This window comes from Pleurodeles waltl, chromosome 1_2 (genome assembly GCF_031143425.1).
Source record: "Pleurodeles waltl isolate 20211129_DDA chromosome 1_2, aPleWal1.hap1.20221129, whole genome shotgun sequence".
Lineage (NCBI taxonomy): Eukaryota > Metazoa > Chordata > Amphibia > Caudata > Salamandridae > Pleurodeles > Pleurodeles waltl.
In genome coordinates this window covers 172,250,048-172,275,549 of record NC_090437.1, presented here as the reverse complement: position 1 = coordinate 172,275,549, position 25,502 = coordinate 172,250,048, and the positions used below count along the sequence as shown (strand labels likewise).

Genomic DNA, 25,502 nt, shown 5'->3' with positions numbered 1-25,502 from the left:
CTTCATTGGGATATTACATGTGAACAAAGCCGCTGTGACAGCCGAAACCTGTCTTGTTGGAGCAAAGTTATCTTTCACCATATCCTGAGTGAGTGTGCTTTCTGTTCTGTTGGACTTGATTGCATTTCACCAGGCAGCTTGACCGGCATGTCGCGCCACCCCTCTCGGGCTGAATAACCCATTTAGCAAGCATTTGCCTGTATGTGTGTGTATGTAAATATATATTCACTGATAAAATACAAAGGTTACAGGGACGTTCTAGTTAGGCTCACATTTTAAACATACGAAACCACAGAAATTCAGCAGTTATAAATATATTTATTTCAAGTAACTATAACTTGCCCCCTCCCCATGCAATGCAAAGTACTGCACTCATGACATCTTTTATAACACCATTGCTAATGTCACTGTTACATTTGCAGCAACATTATCAATGAAAAAACTGTGAATGGAGATTGCGTGATTTATAGTTACCTCAGGGCACGAGTTATAGTTACTTGAAATAACTCTAAACAGCTGACTTTCTATGGTTTTGCCTAACTATACTGTCCCTGTAACCTTTCATTTTTTTCAGTGAGTTTCTACATTTTTTAACTTAAAGTACATTTAATTACTATGTGTTAATCCAACCACCGCACGATAGGGGGGTTGGCCAGAAGGCCTGGCCTGCAGCCAACCTCCTATACCACACCAACAACATGCCACGCATGACCAAAGGCCATGTGCAACAGAGGTTGGCCGCGTTGCGTGGCCTGCTGCCAACCATCCAACTCATCAGCCGTGCGTGGCGTGGGGTTTGGAGCTTAAAAGGGGGCCACATTATTAAATATATATATATATATATATATATATATATATATATGTATAGTATATGTTTACCAAAAATAATGCTGTACTCCCAGAAGCTTCAGTTGGTAATATTCTTTTTATTTCCAGATTATGTATTTACACTTGGCAGGTTTCATATAAAACACTCCTCCAAAAACCACAACGCCTTTCAACTTCTCGGCTTCATCAGGCCGTTTCAGTCTGCTTACACAGATTATTTCAATTGCCTGCCTTTTATAAATGCAGAGGCATTCTGGGACTTGTGGTTTAGTGTCTGATATACGTAGGGTCATTGTTGCACGATATTAAAATTCATCCAGTATTGCGCGTTATTCACACTACAGTAGTCATATACATATTTCATTGCCATGTCACATAGTGCCAATTGTAACAAATTTCATGTCCTCATTATTAACAATCCTCCTGGCAACGTGCTTGTTTGCCCATTTGATTAATCACCAACAATGCTCCCACTGTAGCAGCATATTTGACTCACCACATTTCCAGTCATAATATCATCTTCATAGTAATCGTTATATACTCTACCAAGCCTCCGGACCCTTAACTTAGGGCCGCATTGGTAATGTGGATACTTATTGGAAACCCTCAGGTGCCGCAAGGCGCACTGGATGTTTAAGTCCCTCGTCTTCCATTGTTTAGTACAAGTGCAGGAGATTAGTATCTCCACACCAGCGCTTGACTTTCACACTAGTTCCACTTGTACCGGGTGCTGCCGCTTATATTAAATCTTAAAAACAACATGGTCTGCAAAACGGAGCACTGTAACTGCTGGTGCCAATGTAGGGTTAAGACCAAAACGCAATTAATATGTTTACAAAAATAATGCTGCACTCCCGGAGGCTTCAGTTGGTAATCTTCCATTTTATTTCCAGATGACGTTTTTACACTTGCCAGATTTCATATAAACATATACATATATTTGGCTGTTGGGAGGTGGTTGGCCGGTTGTGGGCGGGGTGTGTGGGTGTAGGGGGGGAGGTCCATGCGCCTCACCCACATCTTATCTTAATTGCAGCCCCAGGGAGTTGGTTATCCCGGGGGTGGGGGAATGGCTACTCCCCCTGCTTTATTTAGTTATTGTGTCCCCGGTGAAGTGTTGGTGCCTGAGGGAGTACACGCGGCCCTGCCCTTAATTTGTTTTAGCCCCGGGAGGTGGCGGTCCCCAGGGCGGGGGGTGGTTCCACTTGCCCCCACATGATAAAATTTAGCTCCTCTATTTCATAAATAACGCACAAAATGCCCCCGGGACCTGGCCCACCAGAGGCCTAATTAAATATTATGCGCAGGGCCTGGGCTCTTTTTTTAAGAAAAAAAGAATTGCCTGATCCGGAGCTGCAAATGTTTCAGAGAATTAAAAAAAAACAATGCTTTTTAGTCAAGTCCCAAAATGGCTGCCAACACTTCTTGTTTGAAGTATTGGCAGCCATTCAGATCTCAGCAGAAGATCTCCCCGGATCTACAAACCTAGTTATACAAAATTATTTTCCCTTTAACATCTCAAACTATTGAAAGGATTTACACCAAATAAAAAATCATGATCTGCGGACCAAAAGCTACTCTTCTGCCAAAGTGGGTGTAATTTCGGCCAACGGCTCAGGCTGCAGGTGTGTCATAGAGTCTATGGGAATTAACATGGGAAATGTACTTTGTACTTTTTTTTTTTTTTAACCCCCCCCCCCTTTTTTTTTTCTCAGACCCTGCTTGACAGATAATCCCGAAACTTTCCATGCACAAGACCCTAGAGCGTACATTTTTTGGAAAGTTTTGTGAAGATTTGGCAAACAGTGCCAAAGATATAGGCAAGTAAAAAAAACACTTTTTCTATGGAAACTAGGTCCTAACTATAACTACCTACTGGCGATCACCAGTAGGTAATATATGTTTATTTAGTATTAAATACTAGTGAGGTTTATATAGTGCTAAATACTAGTGAGATTTATTTACTACTTTAAACTAACTATATATGCACACATATATATGTATAAATAAACAATATTTTTGCATGTTTTTAACTGTTAGTGTGAAACAATATTTTTTTTATATTTTTGTACCTACCATTATATATATATAGTAAAACAAATTTTTTGACACAATATTTTTGTTGCACAATATTGTTGGTTCGAATACCATGTAAGTGATCCTTATCCCCTTGGGTGCCCCGGAGGTAACGGTTACGCCCTCTGCTGGAACGCTGCTGTGTTGAGCACGTAACCATTACATCCTGGCTGTGACCCGCGGGCCACCAACACCCCTCCCCTCCCAACACCCCTGGGCAGCGATGACAGTGGAAGCGCTTCCGAACCACGCACTGATGTCATCAGAAGTGTCCCAACGTGTCTCCTCTGGAAATGGAGGGGTCAGAGTGCCCTGAAAGGAGAGTAAAGGCTTTTCCTTTCCAATCATGTCTCTTTGAGCATTCCTGCAGCACAATCACATACCGATCATACTGTAGGAATGCCTACTAAACATCAGGGAGAGGGAGTTTTTTTTGCTTAAAAAATAAATAAGGGGAACGGCCCCCTAGGGAAGGGTTGCTCTCTGGGGGGGGGGGGGATTATAATTTAGGCCATTCCTGCTACCCCTGTGGGCAGATTAGCCTGCTTTAATAAGGTCCATCTGCCCCCAAGGAGGGTAGAAACCTCTTAGTCACCATGGATCGTTGTGTGTGCTTTGTTTGGGGCGGGGGGGGGGCTTGGGGTAGATCAGCCTATTTTTGTAAGGCTGTCTGCCTGGGGGGCAGTGGGGGGAGGAGTGCAGCAAACCCACTAGACACCAGGGAAGAATTATTATTTTTGTTTTTAAAAAAAGAGGGTGGTCATACCCCCACCCATATAAATGGGGACGAAGTTGTTCTTCCCACCAGGGAGTGGGGGGGCGGGGGCAGATTGGGTAATTACCCCTGATCCGCTCCTCGGATGCCACGGGAAAAAAAAATACAGGGGTGGGGGCTGCCAACCACTATGGGCATGGTTATGCCCCCCACCCCAACTGAAGGGGGTGACAGTCTTTCAGCCCCCCACACTGGAAACTAAAACAACTCATCCCAATGGCAAGCAAGAGAACATTTGATTCTTTTGGGGTTTGAGTTTACATTTGGGCCAAGAGAACTTGGCTAACACCCAATATCGTCCCACTTGGAATGGTGAGCAGCTACACTTTTTGGACTTTAGTACGCTGCCATCTAGAAAAATCTACCAGACCTAGACCCATCTGAAAACTAAACTTCTGGGTGAGTCCAGGTGGTGTGCTTCACATACCCCCCCCAACACCATTTTCTTACCCACAATGCCCTGCAAACCTCCAACTTTGCTTGAAATCATTTTTTTGTGATGGAACCTTCTGGAATCCGCAGGAATCCACAAAATTCCTACCAACCAGAATTGTCGCATCTATACCGATAAAAATTCTGCCCTTTTGGACCTGCTTTCGTTCCCCTTCAATTTGTTTGGTCCTTCCCTGTCACAGGCACTAGCCCCACCTACACAAGTGAGGTATTATTTTTATCAGGAGACCGTGGGGAACGCTGGGTTGTGGGAAATTTGTGCCAGTGTGGTGATCCCACACAGAAATGTGAGAATTTCTTTATTTTTAGCTACATTTGAGGTTTGTAGTTGAGTCTGGGTAAGAAAACACTGGGAGATCCATGCAAGTCACACCTCCCTTGACCCCCAACCCCAGGAGTCTAGTTTTCAGAAATGTCTGTTAGGAGATGTGGGGGAATGCTGGGTGGAAGGAAGTTTGTGGCTTGCCTCAGATTCCAGAACTTTGCAACACTGAAATGTGAGGAAAAAGTGTTTCTTTAGCCAGATTTTGAGGTCTGCAAAGGATTCTGGATGACAGAATCCAGTGAGCGCCCCACAAGTCACCCCATCCTGGATCCCCCTAGGTGTCTAGTTTTCAAAAACGTATAGGTTTCTATGTTTCCCTAGGTGCCAGCTAAGCTAGAGGCCAAAATCCACAGCTAGGCACTTAGCAAAAAAACATCTGTTTTCATTGGAAAAATGTGATGTGTCCACGTTGTGTTTGGGGCATTTCCTGTCACGGGCACTAGGCCTACCCACACAAATGAGGTACCATTTTTATCTGAAGACGTGGTGGAATGCTGGTTGGAAGGAAGTTTATGGCTCCTCTCCGATTCCGGAACTTTGCAGCATTGGAGTTTTAAGGGAAAGTGCTTTTTTAGCCACATTTTGAGGTTGCCAAAGGATTCTGGGTGAAAACCCACTGAGAGCCCCCACAAGTCACCCCATTCTGGATTCCCCTCGGTGCCTAATTTTAAAAACTGCACAGGTTTGCTAATTTTCCCTAGGTGTTGGCTGAGCTAGAGGCCAAAATCTACATCTAGGCACTTTGCAAAAAGCACATCCTTTTTCATTAGAGAAATGTGATGTGTCCACATTGTGTTTTGGGGCATTTCCTTTTGCGGGCACTAGGCCTACCCACACAAGTGAATTACCATTTTTATTGGGAGGATTAGGGGAATGCTGGGTGGAAGGAAGTTTGTGGCTCCCGTCAGATTCAGAACTTTCCATCACCAAAATGTGAGGAAAAAGTGTTTTGTGGCCAAATTTGAGGTTTTGCAGAGGATTCTGGGTACCAGAAACTAGTGAGAGCCTCACAGGTCACCCCATCATGGATTCCCCTAGGTGTCTAGTTTTTAAAAAATTTGTAGGTTTCTAGGTTTCCCTAGGTGCCAGCTAAGCTAGAGGCCAAAATCCACAGCTAAGCACTTTGCAAACAACACGTCCTTTTTCATTAGAAAAACGTGATGTGTCCACGTTGTGTTTTGGGGCATTTCCTGTCGCGTGCACTAGGCCTACCCACACAAGCGAGGTACCATTTTTATTGGGAGGCTTGGGGGAATGCTGGGTAGAAGGAAGTTTGTGGCTCCAGTCAGATTTCAGAACTTTACATCACCAAAATGTGAGCAAAATTGTTTTTGGCCAAATTTGAGGTTTGCAGAGGATTCTGGATAACAGAACCTGCGGAGAGCCCCAAAAGTCACCCCATCCTGTATTCCCCTAGGTATATAGTTTTAAAAAATATACAGGTTTGGTAGGTTTCTCTAAGTGCTGGCTGAGCTACAACCCAAAATCCACAGCTCTGCACTTTCCAAAAATCACATCCGTTTTCAGTGTAAAAATGTGATGCATCCATGTGGCGATATAGGGCGTTTCCTGTCATGGGCAGTAGGCCTAACCACACCAGTGGGGTACCACTTTTTATCGGGAGACTTGGGGGAACACAAAATAGAAGAACAAGTGTTGTTGCCAATTGTCTTTCTCTACACGTTTTCCTTCCAAATATAGAATAATGTGTAAGAAAGAAGTCATTTTGAAACATACCCTGTAATTCACAGGCTAGTATTTGGGGACCGCCAAATTCAGAGACGTGCAAATAACCACTGCTTTTAAACTCATTATCTTGTACTCATTTCGGAAACACAAAGGTTTCCCTAATACATATTTTTCACTCTTTATATTTTACCAAATGAATTGCTGTATACCCGGTATACAATGAAAACCCATTGCAAGATGCAGCTCATTTATTACCTCTGGGTATCTTGGGTTCTTGATGAACCTACAAGCCCTATACATCCACGCAACCACAAGGGTCCAGCAGACCTAACGGTATATTGCTTTAAAAAATCTGCTATAGTTGGAAAAAGTTATAGAAGAAAACGTAGACAGAAATGGTTGTTTTTTTTCAATTCAATTTCCATATTTTTTTTATTTCAACTGTTACTTTATATAGGAAAACTTTGAAGTATATACAGAAACGGCCCCTTGCTGAATTCAGAATTTTGTCTACTTTTCAGAAATGTTTATCTGCTCAGGATCCACCATTGGTCTCGGACCCATTTCTGTCACTAACTGGAAGGAGACTGAAAGCACAAAAAATAGTAAAAGAATGGGGTATGTCCCTGTAAAATGACAAAACTGTGTTGAAAAATGTGGTTTTACTGATTCAAGTCTACCTGTTTCTGAAAGCTGGGAAGATGGTGATTTTAGCACCGCAAAACCTTTGTTGTTGCCATTTGCAGGGAAAAAACATGCTTTCTTCTGCAGCACTTTTTTCCCATTCCCCCCCCCCCCCCCCCCCCCCCCCCCCCCCCCAATAAAAACTAATTTTAGCTGTATTTTGGCTAATTTCTCGGTCTCCTACGGGAGAACCCACAAACTCCGGGTACCTTTTAGAATCCCTAGGATGTTGGGGAAAAAAAAGGATGCACATTTGGCATGGATAGCTTGTGTGGACAAAGTTATGAGGGCCTAAGCGCAAACTACCTCAAATAGCAAAAAAAAAACTTGGCACAGGAGGGGGAAAAGGCCTGGCAGCGAAGGGGTTAAAGCCATTGCTTGACAAAAACAGGAGTTATATAAAAGAACCCCGATTGCTGGAAAATGCAAACATAATTTACAACAAGCATGAAAGCAAAGCTGGCTTTGCTAAAATTATTAATTACAAAACTAGTTTTCAGAAAACACACAAGCTTGGACTCCTTGTCTGAGCTTGTTTATATGCTAACCGATTCATAAACAATAGAATTCAGTTGTTACATAATAATTAAGTCCTGTCCCAGTCTACCTTAATTAGTGTTGTAGTACAAACATCGCAAAGCGTAGAGTGGATAGGGTGCTGTGCAAACTTGGAGCATGTTGGATGAGAAACCCAGGCCATTTTTTTTTAGGTCGAAACCTACTAGACAGCAAAGCTGTACGTTTACTAATGACATCTTGGGGACATTTGGAAAGCTTCCCTGGAAATGCATTCCACCCATTGATTATTACCATTGGCTTTGTGGTTTGTAAGTTTGCTTGCTTTCTATTTGCTGGCTTCATTTGTTTAAGGCTGTCCAGCTTGAGTTCATCCCCCCCAAACCCTAATTACTGTCTTCTCCCCCTAATACTGAGTTTCTGTTATCAGGCATTTAAATATTGTACTTTTCTGGTCATTTGTGCTGTGCATTCTAAGACAGAGTTCAGACCTCAGTGTTCATCTTCCAGGTAGCGTGGTGTTTACTTTTCTTTCTGGGACTTCAAAGTGAGAGGATTTATGTGACAATCATGTTGGCTCTTCTGGTTGTGCTGTCCGATGTTATTTGTTTTCTACTACAAACAAAATGTAAATGTCTGTAAATGAACTGCACAGATATTTCAGAACATGGAAAGCACAAATGAAGCACATTTGTTTGGTAATTCTGAAGTGTGGTGGAAACAAATATTTTAATATGATCAAAAACTAATTAATACACTAGGTGATGATATTTCCACACATTATTGTTTATGTGTTGCAAACTTTCATCAGTAAGAACTGTAGGTCTGTGCAAATGTAGTGGTCATTTTAATTGAAGATGTGTTGCCTGTAATGGCAATGGGCTCCCTCACCATGCATACTCCACTTTCCCCACTCCACTCTATTGTACTCCACGTCACTGCACTCTACTATGCACCACTTCACTCTACGCCACTTCAGCCTCTCTACTCTACACCTCTCTATGCCAGTGCCCTCTACCCCACACAACTCTACTATGCACCACTGCACTCTTCGCCACTGCACCGTACACCAGTCCACTCTAAGCCACTCTAATCTACTTTGCACCCTGACAATGTGCTATACCACTTCACTCTCCTCTTAAACAATCTGCTATATTGCACTCTACGCCTCTATATTCCACTCTGCACCATTTGACTCTACGCCACTCCACTCTTCGCTGCTTTACTCAAAAACAATACACTCTATGTCACTGCACTTTACTGCAATCTGCACTGTATGCTATTAAATGTGGGCCAATGCACTCTGTCAATCCACTCTACGCTACTCTAATCTGGTGTGCACCACTGCACTATGTGACACTGCACTCTATACCACTTCAATCTATGCCTCTCTAGACTACTCTGCACAACTCAACTTTATGCCAGTGCACTCTACCCCACTCTACTTTGCACCACTACATTCTGCGACACTGAACTCTGTGACAGTACACCACTCAACTCTACGCCTTTTGCCACTCAAATGTATGCCACTCTAGGCCGGTGCACTCCATGCCACTGCACCACTCAATTCTGTGGCACTCAACATCATGCACCACTCAAACTCTATGCCACTCTACTCCAATGCGCCACTCTACGCCAATGCACCACTCAACTCTATGCCACTCTACGCCAATGCACTGTACACCACTACACAACTCTATGCCAATGCACCCTACACCACTGCACTCTGTGCCCCTCTACGTCAATGAACTCTACGCCACTGCATCACTGCACTCTTCACCAGTGCACTCTATGCCACTGCATCACTGCAGTCTACCCCACTCCAATCTACTTTACATCACTGTACTCTACGCCACTCTAATCTATTCTGCATCACTGCACTCTACGCCACTCCACTCTACACCTGTGCACTCGCCCTGCACCAGTCCACCCTACCCTGCACCACTCCACTCAGAAACAATTTACTCTACGCCACTGCACTCCATGCCACTCTGTATCACTGCACTCTATGCCAACGGGCTCTACACCACTTTATTCAAAACCAATGCACTCTACACCAATCTACTCTGCACCACTGTAGTTTACGCCACTTCACTGTAGTCTCCGCTACGCTACTCTTGTCACTGCACTGTACTTCACTCTTTGCAGCACTATTCCACTCTGACACACTACACAACTCCCTCTACACCCATCCATGCCACTTTATTCCCCTCTGGTTTATGAAACACTACTCCACTTTACTCTAATCCATGGCTCCACTTAATGCCACTCCACTCTGCACCAGCGCGACCCTACAACACTCTACTCCTCTATGCCACTCCACTCATCTACACTACTCCACTGAACTCTACTCCGCTCTAAGCCTTTCCACTCTGACACTGTACTTCCTCTACAGTACTTCACAACACTCTACACCACTCCACTGTACTCCACTTTATGACACTTCACTCCACTCTCCTTTACCCCTCTTTCAGCCATTCTGAACAGCAGCAGTGCTGGTGTACATCATGGCTAAACATATTGTCAAAGCCACTAGCTATTGCATAGGCGAGACCCATTGGCTTTGCCAATGCTTGTTTGGACGTTGCTGTGTTTCTAGAGTCAATACTTCCTGTGTTTATTAAAAGACAAAGTGCATAAGATGCTATGAAAAGTTAGAATATAATGGCCAGTTACACATGATGATTTTTTGGGACTTTGGAATGTCGAGTCAAGGCTTCTAGAATATATGAAAAGGTAAAGTGCATTAAGTACTATGCAAAACTTGGAAAATAATAGACAGTTTCACATTATCATTTTTTAGGCTTTCCGTTGTCACTTGAGTTGGTGCATCTAATACATACAACAATATATAGAACTCCACTATTACTAAACAAGCTAGATTTCGAAGTCAATTCTAAAACTACAGCTGTCCATTGGTTAAGTCATTAAACCATTCTACGGAGCAGATAGAGAAGAAACATTGCAACCGTACAATTTTCCAAACAGTGTAGCCTCCATCTGTTTTAAAAACCGCATCAAGAATTTGACAAAACCCACATTGAGTGCTACATTTGTAGATTACATGCACTCAGTGACTGCACGCCTACGAGTCCGTACCTCAGGCAGAAGAAGAGCTTCCTTAAAAGGCATATTTTCCTCTTTAAAAAATCTTTGCGTATTTACATCAAACGGGAGAGGGCTCTGTGACCAAGGGTAATAAGTGCAACCTCGTTCACACATCTGAGAAAACTGACCTTTAGTGAATCGAAAAAAAAGCCTCTATTTCGAAAAAAACGACTTTTATATTTTTAAGTGAACTGTCAAAAAGAATTTGTGATAAACGTCCAAGAAATCTGTAGGATTTCTGCCAATCTGGTGATTTAATAAAAATGTTTTAAAAAAATTCTGTGTGTAAACATAGCATCTTCTGTCCCAGAGAGTTGTGTAATATAGCTTTATGCCTGAAGATGCATTCTAAAAGTATCATGCAGTTAAGTATTACTGAGAACATGCTATTGCTCTTTTCTGCTATTTATTTATACATCGTCAAAATAGGCACTGTAATGGAGTCCTTCCGTAAAAGTACATGGCTCTTTTTAGAAGGATAGAGTGGTGTGCATGGCATAAGAGTAATATTTTAGCCAGATAGTGTATTAATTGCTGCAGAACTCTGTATTCTCATTCACACGATATGATAGTATCCAGAAAGTCCAACGTTACATGAATATTTAAAGGTTATGAATACTTTACTGGTAAAATGTTTCCTGCAACACTAGTAGAAATACATTTGTGTGTGTGAGTGAGTGTGCGAGAGAGCGCGTTTGTGTGAGAGAGAGACATATGTTTCCTTACTAAACTGCAGTGATAGTGCAAGACCATCTATCATTGTTTTTCAAAAAACCCAATTTCACTACGTATATATTTGCGCACCCACATACACACTGAATTAATATGGACGCCAAACAATTAAAACCGCCAAAAAAGGATGTTAGAAATTAAAAGGTCTTGAGTCTCTATTTTGTTTTACTTAATGCTGTTACTCCTTCAATTGTTTTACAATTTCATGACTACAACACAGGTATCGTTCCCTGACGTGTCTGCCTATTTCTCTGAAGAGGAGTGGAAGCATTTACATGAATGGCAGAAGAATCTTTATAAAAATGTGATGAAGGAAATTCACCAGGCTTTGATCTCACTAGGTACAGTTTCACTCTCTATCTACAGGTATTGTCATCTGTAAGATGCTTGTATTTACCTTTCTCTATTTAAAATTTATTTATATTGTATGCATGTTTCCTTGCGCTGTAAAGCTGTGTCCATGACGTAAATATACAATTAAGCAATAAAATCCACAATTACTTACCATCAGGCAGTCTTAGAGTCACGTTTATATGAAAGTAGAGTATTATCTTTTTATTAGAGAAAGTCATACATCTTTGCAAGTGTGAGATCTTCAAAAGAAGATACATGTCTTACCTGAAACATTTTAGCTATCTTCTTTACTGATGTAATCTTTATTATGAACAAAAGATAAAAGTAGACAAAATGTTAGCACTTGACAATTAAGGCAGCTGAATGACCACTTTGGTTATACACTACGGGCCAGATGTATGAAGCATTTTGCATGTCGCAAACAGCGAAAATCGGTGTTTGCGATGTGCAAAATGCACTTTGCAATGCACAAAACCCGTTTTGCAAGTCGCAATTAGGAAGGGGATTCCCCTTCCTAAATGCGAGTCGCAGTGCACGGTCGCAAACCAATTGCAGTTTGCACTCATTTGAAATGGGTGGTACCCCATTCGCAAAAGAGAAGGTGTCCCCATGTGACCCCTTCCCCTTTGTAAATGGAACTGCAAACATTTTTTCAGAGCAGGCAGTGGTCCAATGGACCACTGCCTGCTCTGAATACATGAAACAAAAACGTTTCATTTTTCGTTTTTGTAATGCATCTCGTTTTCCTTTAAGGAAAACGGGCTGCATTACCAAAAAAAAACTGCTTTATTAAAAAGCAGTCACAGACATTGTGGTCTGCTGTCCACAGCAGGCCACCATCCCTGTGAATGCCGCCACTCGCAAGGGGGTCGCAAATTGCGACCCACCTCATTAATACTAATGAGGTGGGCCTTTGCGACCCCCTTGCGAATTGCAGATGGTGTCAGGGACACCATCCAACATACGATTACCTGGGACCACTGGGACACCTGTACCTAAAAAACAGTTTTGTTAAACATTCTCAAAAGGAAACGGGTCCCAAGTAGACGTTTGTGAATGGGTTACTACCAACTTTGAGTTTGTGGTAAAGTGTGAAAGCTTTGTAACCCCATTTCAGTCACAAAACATTCATACATCCCATTCTGATTCAGTATTTGGAAGGGACGCCCTAAACACACCGCTTCCGTATACCTATTGAATGGGTATGCATTTGCAATTCCAAATTGCCAGTCGGTAACTAGTTACCAAAATCACAAGTTTGGATTACTACATACCAAAATGCATGTTTGCAACTGGAAATGGCCTGATTCTGTGAATCGGCTGTTTGCAACTGCAGTAATGCTTTGCACATCTAGCCCATGAGTCCTTGCAACACAACCAAGGTGATGCAACAAGCCTAGTCCAAGAAACAGGCAAAGAATAGGTTGAGCGATTTACAGAGGAAAATTTAGTATTTAGAGGAGAACAGATGCATTTACGGTGAAGCACAAAAGCTGGTTAGGCTAAATAAATAGATGAAAATGGCGAGAGGTGAATTAGAAGACTACTTCAAAGCAAGCTGGCGGGAGAAGTGGGAGGCCAATAAGCTCGCTCATTATGAGCATGGTGAAGGCTGTGGGAAATTACTGGCCTGGAAAACTAAGGTGGAAAGTGTTAGAAATGCCATTTAGGGTATTGAAACTAAGGAGACTGGGACTTGGTGTACAGCTGATGCAGATACAGAGCAAACCTTTGCAAGTTTTGTTCTGGAGGTATACATAAGTGACCTAGAAGTCTTGGGGGATCACATTGAAAGCTGGCTGTGAAAGGACCCACTTCTAAAATCAGGACCAGATCTAAGATAGAAATTGAATCAAGGGAGGAGTTGAGGTGAGGGAAGCAATAAAAGAACTTTAAAAAGGGAAACTATTTGTTCCCGATGGCTGCCAAATGAACTGTATATAGTGCTGACAGACAAACTAGCCCTGGTATTAACTAATCTATTAATGTATGTTTTCATAGGAGGCCAAAACTTCACCACAATGTTGGGATTAAGCTACAATTAGCGTATTATTAAAACCTAATGAGGACCCTAAATCTTGTGAATCATGTAGACCAATATCACTTCTAAATATTGACTATAGGATCTATATTGCATATAAGCTAGGAGGTTAGAGAAGGTGATTGGAGATCTATTCCAGGAAGATCTAAAGGGTTTTATCAAAGGACGACAGTTATGCGAATTGACACACGAGCTGGTGGGGGTAATAGATATGGCAGTTGAAGGGAGAAAGCCATTGTCAGTATCAACTTTCGATGCTACTAAGCATTCAGCAGAGTGAGTTGGCCCTTTTTGCATGGTGTGATCAAACTACTTAAACTAGTAGAAGAATTCTCAAGAGCAATCTATTTCATTTATAAGAAACTAACAGCAACAATAGTAGTTAACAGGAAATCGATGGAATAGATTGTATAATAGATAGGAATGCAACAACGGTGTCCTTTGTCTCCTTTGCTTTTCAATCTATATATCAAGCCCCTAGCAAGAAAATAAATAGTAAATCCTAGCTTAAGACCGCTTGAATGCAGAGGCTGGGTAAAGAAGGTTGCCTTAATGCAGATGACCTAATGATCTAGTAAGTTCATATTCAGTCATTTTGAAAACAGGTGAGTTTGGAGAGATCTCCGGTTATCTGGTCAACCAACAAAAAAACCTGAGATCATGGAATGTAACACCCAACGTAATAGCCCTCTGGCTAAGAAGCAAATAAGGTATCTTGGTATCCAAGTGGTACAAGATCAAGGTAAAATGGCACAAATCGTCTTCTTTTGAAACCTGGGAAAGATCCGGCCTCTTGTAGTTCATATAGGCCAATATCCTTGCTGATCTCGGATTATAAACTATATACCCATATTTTGTCCAAAAGGCTTCAGGACGTGATTATCAAGCTATCGCCTGATTAGCGAGGATCAGAAAATGTTCGTCAGAGGTAGGCAACTGCACAAGTTGACTCATGATTTATTGGGCGCGTTGGATTTGGCGGTGTCTGAAAAGGTCCCTCTGTCGGTTCTTACCTTTGATGCGGCCAAAGCTTTTGACCGTGTGAATTGGCGCTTTTTGGAATCTGTTATGGAGGGTTTTAAGTTGGGCTCTAAATTTATTGGGGCAATCCAGGCTATATATAAAGACCCGTCTGCCTGCATTCTGATTAATGACAGGATTTCTTCTAGGTTTAGGATTGAGAGAGGGATGCGTCAGGGCTGCCCCTTGTCTCCTCTTCTTTTTGATCTATATATTGAGCCCTTGGCTGCAACAATCAGGGCAGATAGTGAGATTCCCCCCTTTCAGTGCTTGGGTTGGGGGAAAAAAAGGTCACCTTGTACGCTGATGACGTCATGATTTACACTGGTCATTTAACACATGTTTTTCCCAGAATTCTTCGACTCTTAAATGATTTTGGTGCAATGTCGGGCTATTCCGTTAATCCTGAGAAAACCGAAATTATGTGCTGGAACACAACCTATAATAGCCCTTTGGTTAAGAAGCAGATTAGGTATCTGGGGGTCCAAGTTTTTCCAGACCTGAATGAATTAGTAAGGCTTAATTTTGAAAAGCTTTGTAAGGAGACACGTGTTTTGCTGAAGACCTGGGCAGGGCTCCCACTCTCTTTTATAGGACGAGCCAATGTTTTAAAAATGATTATCTTTCCTAAGTTCACTTTTTTGTTTAATGCTATCCCCCTGGAATTTAAAAAGAGGTGGTTTAAAAAGATCCAGGCAGATTTGACCTCGTTTGTATGGTCCTCTAGAGGGGTCAGGATTGCTTGGCCTAAATTGTGTAGACCCAAGGGAAAGGGGGGATTGCTTTCCCAGACTTTTACAAATACTACCTGGCTTTTCATTTGAAACATGTGCGGATTTTGCTTTGTGACAGTTCAGAGTACACCTTTTTGTGGGGGGTAATGACGCAGGAGCTTCCGGCGGTCGGAAGTTTCTTTTTGTATAAATTTGGTCATCCTAAATTTTTCAAAAAAATACGATTGAAGCTTCTCAAGGATGCAGCTAGAGTCTGGTGGCTGGCACGGCAAACACTAGGTATTCACTATTATAGTTTCAGGGCCCCGATTTGGGAGTCTCCTGGTACCCCCGAGCTTCTCTTGGATAAGTTGGCTCTTCCATTGAGGAGTGTGACAAGATGGGGACAAATTTTGTAGGAGTCTAAGTTGGTCTCTTGGTCTAGGCTTGGGGAACTTGTAGATTACAGGCTTTCCAGGTTTAAATATGTGCAGTTACAGAGCTGAGTGGCTTCCCTCCAAGAGAAGGGGGGTGCCAGGAATTACTGGGAGGAGAGACTATTATTGGGTCTGGTTTCTAAAGAAATCACTGTTTAGTATCAGGCGTTACTCAAAGCCTCAGGTGTAGAGGACTTTCTCCCTGAGAAGAAATGGGGAAGTGCCCTGCCAGCCCTATATATAGTACACATCTGGGAGTTTTCATGCGCAATGCTTTGGTCGGTAACTAGATCAGTTGCTTTGAAAAATAATCATTTGTTCACAATCCACAGGGTCTGTTGGTCTCCCCAGAGGTTATCCCCCTTAGGGAAGACAGACAGAAAGAAAGTGTCCACGTTGCGCGGAGCCTAATGCTAATGATGTACATATGTTTTGGAGTTGCCCCAATCTCCGTTTTTTTCTGGTCCTCGATTACTGGTTTTCTTAAAGAGATCATCAGCACCGAGGTGGAAGTGACCCTTCCCTTAGTGGTTTTTGGGGTCTCTCCGGGCTCTTTATGGGGCTCGAAGCTTTCTAGGCCACACAAGTTTTTGCTGTTTTTACTGATACTTCTGGCTAGGAGACAGATATGTTTAAAATGGATTAAGCCCACTCCGAAGAATGAATTTGACTGGCTTACATCTGTAAATTATTTTTTTTGTTTAGAACGGATTGGTAATAGAGATGAACTTTGGGCCATCTGGGAAAACTTCCAGCAATATGGGGACACTTCATTTATAGTCCAATGATTATTATCACCTCTTTTTTGCCTCCCCCATCCTTCCCTCCGGGGTTCGGGGTTGACATGCCTATGAGCAAAGGTTTTGCTCGGGAGAGGTGAATAGCTGTGTTCGTCTGGGTTTGATTCGTTTATATTGGATCACCTTTAATGGACGCAGGTTGATGACCCTTTTGCAATGAGGTGGGACTGCCTATGAGGACAAAAAGAAATGGCACAAATTATTTTGATAAAATAATGACAGAGACTAAAAAAGGAGTTGAGATCATGGAACAGTCTGCCACTACGTTCTAGGAAGAACAAACATTATAAAGATGGTAATACTTCTGCAATGTACTTTTATTTTTAGTAATAAAATTAACCTTTAGGATGGAATGGTTTAAGAAACTACAGGGCGAAGTAAGCAGCTTTGTTTGGTCATCCAGACATGTGAGAATTGTCTGCAAAAATCTTCTTAGTAACAGATCTGAAGGAGGCATAGCAGCTCCAGATTTTCGTTTTTACTGTTGGGCCTTTCAACTAAAAAACATAAAAACAATGTTAAAGGGAGGTACCCAGCAAAGTGCTCACATATTGAAAGCTATGTTGCTTAGTATGGCATATGAAGGCTTTCATTTTTTATAATAATTTGGTCATCCCAAATTCTTCAAAAGGGTGAGGTTAAAGATCCTTACCGCAGCTTGCAAACTGGTTACCGATCAGACGTACACTGGGGAAACCGTACTATAGTGAGTACTCCTATATAGTGAATTTGCCCCGATTTGGGATTCACCCGGAACACTGGATTGTCTGCAAGATAGTCTGACAAGACCTTTGATAGAAGCTGGTATAAACAAATGGGGCCAGATTATTAAGGGCGGTAATTTGGTATCTGGGGAAGATATTAATCAAAGTACAGATGAAAGACTATCTAGATTCAAGTATTATCAGATGACCAGTTGTTGACCGTAACCCAGAATGTGAAGAAAAATTGCAATAATATCCCCCCCCCCTCCAAAAAAAAAAAAGAAAAAGAAGTGGCAAAGTGGTATTCGGTTCTAGTGAGGTGGTAGGATGGAGCCTTCATCTACCCAGAAGACACTTGTAAAAGGGACCTGCCGACACTGGAGATTATATCTCTATGGCAATTATCTATGTCTGCTCTTTGGAGCAGAATAAATTCTGCACCCCTTAAGAGAAACCATTTATTAACATTACACAGAGCTTACTGGGCACCGAAAAAGCTGCAAACCTTGGAGATAGACAAAAGTTTGCTGTAGAGATGACCGATAATGTGCATGTTTTGGCATTGCCCTGCCATCCAACTATTATGGCAGGAAGTGGGTATTGCTTTGTCAGATATAATGGGGAGAGAAATTAAGGTAAGCCTAGCAATGGTGATTTTGTTCGATATCTGGAGTGTGATGGGTCCACTATAAGGCTACATAAGAAACAGAGAGCACTTCTGTTCACCTTAGTTCCACTTGCAAGACGAGAGATGTGCATGAAATGGGTATCTCATTTATCACCAAGGTTTGAAGAATGGGTAATTTCTGCTAAAAATTCAGTAAACGTGATTGTAAATGTATGTCCAATAAAAGGGCAGAATTGTGGGGACCAATGGAGGAATTGTGGCTGGTAAAGATAGATAAAGTATAAAATACTTCATACTTAATAATCTACAAGGGAGCGTTCCCAGTGTCCAGTGATTCCGACTGAAGAACCAACATGTAAGAATTACTGGGGCCGACTCAATATCCTGTCAAATGTTAGAACTGACGGAAGCTCAACAGTGATAAGACAGAAGTCTTGTTCTTTGGGTGCCAACAAGCTATATGGAATCAGAATTGGTGGCTGGATATGTTGGGTATAGTACCTACGTTCATGGAATCAGCAAAAAAATCTAGGAGTAATCCTGGACAGTAAGTTATCTATGAATCTGCAGGTCAGCCGCAGAGTTGCGACCTTTATTTTGATCATTAGAACCCGGCTGAAGTTTTTCTGTTCATTCCTCTGCCCGCGCACAAACAGGAGGCCTTAGCACTCATTTTATCAAAGCTGGACTATTGCAGTGCGCTTTACCTGAATATTAATAAGGCAGCACAAACAAAATAAATTGCAAATTGTGCAAAATGCAGCCATAAGACTGCCCTTAGACATCCCAAAACATCAGTTGGTTGCAAAATATTTAGATGCTCTTCACTGGTTACAGGTGAAGAAGCACATCACGTTTAAGGCACTGTGCATTGTCTATAAGGCCCTGTATAGTGCCAGGCCTGGATGAATCAAAACCATGTTTCATTGGTATACTACTAGCAGAAATCTTCACTTAGGAGACCACACCCGGGTTGTCATGCCATGATTGAAAAAAAAAAGATGGGGAGGCAGAGCTTTCTGTGTGGCTGCAGCAAAGCTCTGGAACTTTCTTCCTCGTCAGCTTTCTTGCCTGAAGAAGCAAACTCCCTTCAGAAAGGCCCTAAAAACTCGCTTTACACCCTGTAATGAAACCAGCATTAGTTTGAGAGACAGTTATCTGTCCAAGTTATTCCCTTAGGGCTAGTAAACAGTGCCTTGGGGCAATTCTGTGCGCATATCAATCTCTATCATTCATTCATTAATGCTGACCTTACTATCATGATCTTCCTGGTTCGTGAAATGATCCTTGAGCCATGAATCTGCCACCTTTGCAAGCATATCTCTGTGTCTGGATTCTAGGCAGCATCCCACCCTGTTAGCTCTGACTACACCTATTAAGCAGATTCATTCCTCTTCAGATATGCTCCTAAAGATTTCCACAAGACACACACAGATCTTCTCTTCCTCAGCACCTTCTTTAAGATTGAGGATTTTTATGATGACGTTCGAGCCAGGTTGTCTAGAATGTCAAATTTCTCCTGGAGGTTCCTTGTTTGTTTGTGTTTTCCAGGTGGATAATGCTTGTAATGAATAAGTTGTTCTGTCTTTTTCCTAACTTTAAATCACAACTCTGCAGCTTCCAGTTTTTGATTTAGTGACATCATATGTGCCTTGATTTTTGCCATGCTCTTGCAGACTGTCTGCAAGACGGCCAGACTACTGGTTAGTGTCCCTAAAGGCTAGATTTAAGTTCGGCAGGCCTCCTTTCGAAAGGGAGTCTTTCCCCGTCCATGCCATCCTTCCTTTGTGCTGTTGTGAGTCCCCTGCCTCCATTGCCTAGAAGAAGCTCTGAGTACCTTCTATTTAGGAATCCTGGAGGGTCATATGATGTGCGTTCAGCACAGTGGCAATTCTGTTGATACGTAGTGAAAGGAGAGACACCCAGACTCATTACAGGGCAGTGGAAGCAGGTTACTCAAGAGAGAGAATTGCAGGCTTGTGCAGGGGCATGCTGGTGGATCTACCATCTACCTACTTCTGCTGATGAGAACAATGTCTTCAGGTGCTGGTGGGCAGTTCCCATGTACCCACTCACCTATTGAGCATCAAGACTGGCCTATACCGCCACTCTGAGGCTCTGAGAAGCTGTGCACACACAGAAGTGATGGTCTGGTTTTGGTATAGCTTTTCTTCTCATGGGTGAGGTCTTAGCTAATTCAGCCAACACCATGCCTATAAATCCTTTTTCCTCGCACTACACTTCAGGGGCCCTGATGACTCCCTCTATCAGTCCAAACCATGTGGCTCCCCCAGAACCAATCCCCACCTGAGGGGTGAAACACAGGTGCGGATAGCTTCTGAGTCCCCAGGGTGTGTCTGTTTCCACTCAGTCACTGTCTGCAAAGATGGAGCTTCATACAAGGGAGCTGCCATTTTGGATCATTGGTGCCGCAGGGAAGTGTACACCCCAAAATCTGTCTACTGACATTTTGCCACTACTAGCTGCCCTGCCACAGTAGTCCAGAGTCCTCACCTCACTGTGAGTTTGATATTGTCATTTGGGGAGTCCTTGAGGGATTCACTGATGATCCAGGTGGGCAGCGAAGCACTGTGTGGGAGCCCACAGATCTCCCCTCTCCCCAGGTGCACTTAGGCATCGACCCCTTATAGTTCTGGTGCCAGTCACTACGAGTGCTTGTTGAAAGCAGACATAGTTCTCCCACCATGAGTGCCATGATTCCCCACTTCCCCACAATCTGTGAGGTTGCTCCACTGTGCCTTGAGTTTGCCATCTTCAGACTACTGCATCTCACAGTGCCTCCATTCCTCCCTGAGTGTTTCTCAGTCCTTATCACGAGTGTGGGGCTGCACTGGATCTTCAACCAAGTCTATATATTCATGTACTGGGGGGTTGCAGGCTATGCTGTCAGTGGTTGGCCATGTGAAGTATAGCTTCAGGGGGATGTTTGGGGTGTGGCACCCCACCCAAATAAATACATGCTTGGCGTGCTAAACAGGCCTGGGGGCCTTGAGTCTGGTCTGCTATTTCTGTGTCTGTTTTTCTTGACTTCCTGATTTCACTAAGAGATTTTAACATGTTCATTTTTTTTTTTTATCAGGAACTTAAATATATTTAGACCCAGATTTACAAAGATTTTGCCTCTGGTTGTGTCACTTATTTGATGCATCCTAACGTAAAATCTTTTTCGGTATTTACAAAGCCACACGATTTGTGTAGTATTGTACGAAAAAGTAATGCAATGCAGCACACTTCATGTACCTGCGTTGCTATGAATCATTAGGTGTTCCATAAGTGGTGCAACTTTGCTTGCTATGCTCCATTTTTATTTTCATGTGTCCTCATTTGTGGCTGGAACCACTTACCTGTGTCCACTGCATTTCAGTTGGGTTAAAGCTTACTAGACAGCGGAGCAGTCTGGTTTGCTAACATCATCTTTGGAACATTTGGAAAGCTTCCCTGGGAATGCATTCTGCCTATTGCTTACCATTGACTTTGTGGTTTGTAACTCAAATGTGCTTGCTTTCTATTTGCTATCTCTATTTGTTTTAGGCTATTCAGCATGAATTTGTGCCATCCCTTGCCCAAACCTTGTTTACTGTATGCTTCCATGATCTCACTTTCTGTAAATAGGCCTTTAAATCTTTTCTGTGCATTAAAACACAAAGGTATAATGTCAGGTTCTGTCTTCCGAGGGAGTTTAGTGTTTACTTTTTTCTGTGACTTCAAAATCACAACGTTTATAGGAAAGCAAAAGGAATGCAGATTACTCTCCCCATTAAGCCCGCTCCTGCCCCCCCTTACTCCAGGTTACCAGAATGTAACATAACCCTTAAAGTAGGCCTGTGTGGAGGAGTTTCACACACATTCTGTGGCAACAAATATACATGTAGGGGTTCTTCCATCAAAGCACTGCTTGCTTTTGACCAATGTAACCCTCTAGTGAATGTCTAACGATCTTTCTGTCTACCGTCAGTGAGTCATGGTACCAGACCCTTCTAATAATAACACGGATTGGCAAGCCAAAAGGTGTAGCGTGCGTAACTACACTTAATGAGCAATAACGTCAGTGTGTGTGTAACAAGTGCAGAAGCACCGTGCCATAAATAGCTAGATTACACAGAATACTGCTTTCCTGAAATCTACCGGCATGAGCCCAGAAACCAACTATAAACATTATTTGCACTACAGCCTTAGTCATCCTGTCTATGTCAAAATATAGTTTTTATACTGTTTAGTGGATGTGTGTGTTGCCAATAATGAAGCAGGTTAACATGTTCATTGAAACAACAATAGCCTACAGCAGAACAGGCTTTAGCACTGTTGGCATCTGAGCTGACACACTATGGGGCTGATTCCTAGTTTGGCGGGCGGCAAGCGGGAACCGCCAGAAGACCGTACCGCGGTCAAAAGACCGCGGCGGTCATTCTGGCTTTCCCGCTGGGCGGGCGGCGACCGCCAAAAGGCCGCCCGCCAGCCCAGCGGGAAAGCCACAGCAACAATGAAGCCGGCTCCGAATGGAGCCGGCGGAGTTGCTTTTGTGCGACGGGTGCAGTTGCACCCGTGGCGATTTCCAGTGTCTTTCTTTGCACACCTCTACCCATTGTTTCTTCTCTTATTCAGTATATCTTTATGTAATATCTTTTCTGTGTCTGTTTTTGAACTGTATTTGGTATGTTTTCTCTAAATGTATAATACTTTGTAAAGTACATTCTGCTTCAAGCTTCAAAAAGACCTTGTTTGTGAATTGTAATTTTCTGTTTACTCTTTTTCTCTTTTTACTAGGTCCTCTCATTACCACCACCATTGTTTCGGTAAGAGCTAAAGAAATTGAAGAGCTGTGCCCTGTGGACAACCAAGATTTGAAGAGAAAGTGCAGTATTAATCTTTCTCCACGTGAGTGAGAGGATTACCAGATAGGAATTTCTTTGAATTTTGTCCCTTAAAAACTTTGCACCAGGTTTGACGAATTTCTGCAAAACTTTACAGACCTGTTGCAAGACCGTTTGGTCAAGGAGGTACAAAGAAAAAAGGAGTGGGGGTCCCAAAACACAGTTGAAATCCAGTGCGTTTTACATACACTTTTTTATTTCACATTGAACGGATTGTAATGAAATTTCACAGCATTGTACATTTATTCTGTGTAGATGATTCTTGTTGCTCTTGCAAGTGATGCTATGAAGTGGTTATGAAGTTATAAGGGCCAACAAGGTAGTAGTGATATTTTGTATTACAATACTACTAAAAGTAGCAAGCAAGCACAAAAAAAAAGAAATTTGACTGCACATGTGGTTTCAGATTTACTACATGAACAACTGAAAGACCCATTTATGGTCACATGATTATGCAGACCAATAAACAAATACATATAGCAGCAAATACAATAGATAAAAAGAAAGAAATCACAATAAATCTGATTGCCACTCTGTAATTATAGTTAGTATTCCTGATGATAAGAATTCCTCGGATATTAGCTCTCTATTAACTTTCCACCCTTTTGATGAATTACCTAAAAACTTTCCAGAGCTATAACACTTTCTACAGTTTGAGATTATGCAATTTTTGTGGTGAATTGTTAAGGGGTCCGAAGATAAAAGGGGATCCCAAAAAACATTTTTCCACCAATGCATTTTTCATTGACTATTGTATTTGACATATCACAAAAATGACTGAATGGATTTACATGAAATTTGGCAGAATGATGCATTATGGTGCAGAAATGATGCTTTTAGTATACTGCAGTTAAGTCATGTAAGTATTTTTTTAATTATAAGGTATTTAAACTTAGTGAAATCTGGCACTGTGGTACCTTTGTGGAATTTCACACAATTCTGTGATATAACCACAGTACATAAGCTTATCTAAAAATATATAAAAGGAATATAAATACATTTCCCTACCTATTACCACTTAAATAAAGTGGCAATAGGTAGGTACCTACTACTTACCTATATCTAAAGCCCTAACACTGGACACAGCCAAAGTGTAGTAAAAACAATATGCCTGCCTTTTTAATCTGTAAAAACAGCCATTACCCAATTATATACTGGCTTGACATTGCTATGTACCACAGTGTACTGAAAAGTTATCACAATATACCACGGGCTGAAATATAACTAAGGCCTAGGTGTATTATTGGATTGTGGTACCATTGCATCATGCATAATGTCACATGGGCAATGCAATACAAAGCGAAATAAGGCCACCATGCATGGCCTTGCATTGATTTTTTAAATCTGGATAAATGCAAGGCTGCACAAATCGTTACTTTTGCATATATTCTGCACACCTTAATCCACATTGCTGCTAAATTTCACATACATCCGTATGCCGTGCAACTGTAGCCACTCCACTTCACGCTATTCCACTCTATGCCTGCCCACTGTACAAGACCCCATTATAAGTAACTCCAGTTTACGCTATTACACTGTATGCACCCCACCATATGCCACTACACTCTTTGCTCATACACTGTTCGCACCTCCCCTCTATGACACTCCAGTCTGCATCACTCCACTGTATGGTACTCATCTGGATGCTACTCCACAATATGCTATTCCACTCTACTCCATTCTTCTGTATGTCACTCCACTTTATTCCACTGTATGCCTCTCCACTCTGCAACACTCCACTGTACGCTATTCTACTGTATGGCAATCCACTGTAGGCTACTACACTATGCACCACTCCAGAATATGGAACTCCACTCTACGCCACTTCATTGTACATTATTGGATTGGATGCCACTCTACTGTACACCATTCCACTGTATGTGCTATTACAATCTACCCCACGCCACTCCAGTCTACACCACTCCATTATACACTACTCTACTGTACGCTTCTCCACTAAACATAATTACACTCTATGCCGCTCCACTGTATAACACTCTGCTCTATGCCACTCCACACTATCACTCTACGCTATTACACTTTATGCAACTCTACTCTACACCTCTTCAGTGTTTGCCTCCCCACTCTAACCCACTCCATTCTACTCTATTCTATTGAATACCATTCCATTGTACACCACTCCACTGTGCTATTACACTCTACACCATTCCAGTGTACACAACTCTAGTCTACACCACTTCACTGTATGCCACTGTACCGCACAGCACTCCACTACACGCTGTTCCAGTCTATGCCACTCTGCGTCACTACCCCACTGTATGCCTTTCCACTGTATTCCACTGTACTCTAAGCCACTCCACTCAGCGCCATCCAATGTATACCACTCCAATCAACTCCATTCTGCGCGAGTCCATTTGACCGGACTTCACTATATGCTATTTCACGCTACCCCTACTCCACTGTACGCCACTAAACTCTACGCTATTCTACTCTACACTATTCTATGCCACTCCAATGTACTCCACTTCATGATATTCCACTCTACGCCACTCCACTCTACGACGTTACACAGTATGCCACTTCAGTCTTTGCCCCTCTGCTCTGTGGTATTCCACTCTACCCCACTCCACTGCATGCCACTACATCATATGCTATTATACTGTACTCTACCCCACAATACTGTAGGCCACCACGCTGTACGCTACTTCACTATATGTTTTACACTTTACGCCACCAGTGTACACTGCTGTACTATAACACCCTACA

The 25,502-nt window shown here is 42.3% G+C and overlaps 1 protein-coding gene across 1 annotated transcript in view; it reads left to right on the top strand.

Moving 5' to 3' along the window:
• Positions 1 to 25,502, top strand: part of LOC138299183 (zinc finger protein 282-like) — a 66,990-nt gene that overhangs the window by 26,048 nt on the left and 15,440 nt on the right. Inside the window, exons 2-3 of the mRNA XM_069237282.1 lie at positions 11,407 to 11,527; positions 22,669 to 22,779. Coding sequence (XP_069093383.1) covers positions 11,407 to 11,527; positions 22,669 to 22,779 — 232 coding nt within the window. The remainder of the gene's footprint in view (positions 1 to 11,406; positions 11,528 to 22,668; positions 22,780 to 25,502) is intronic.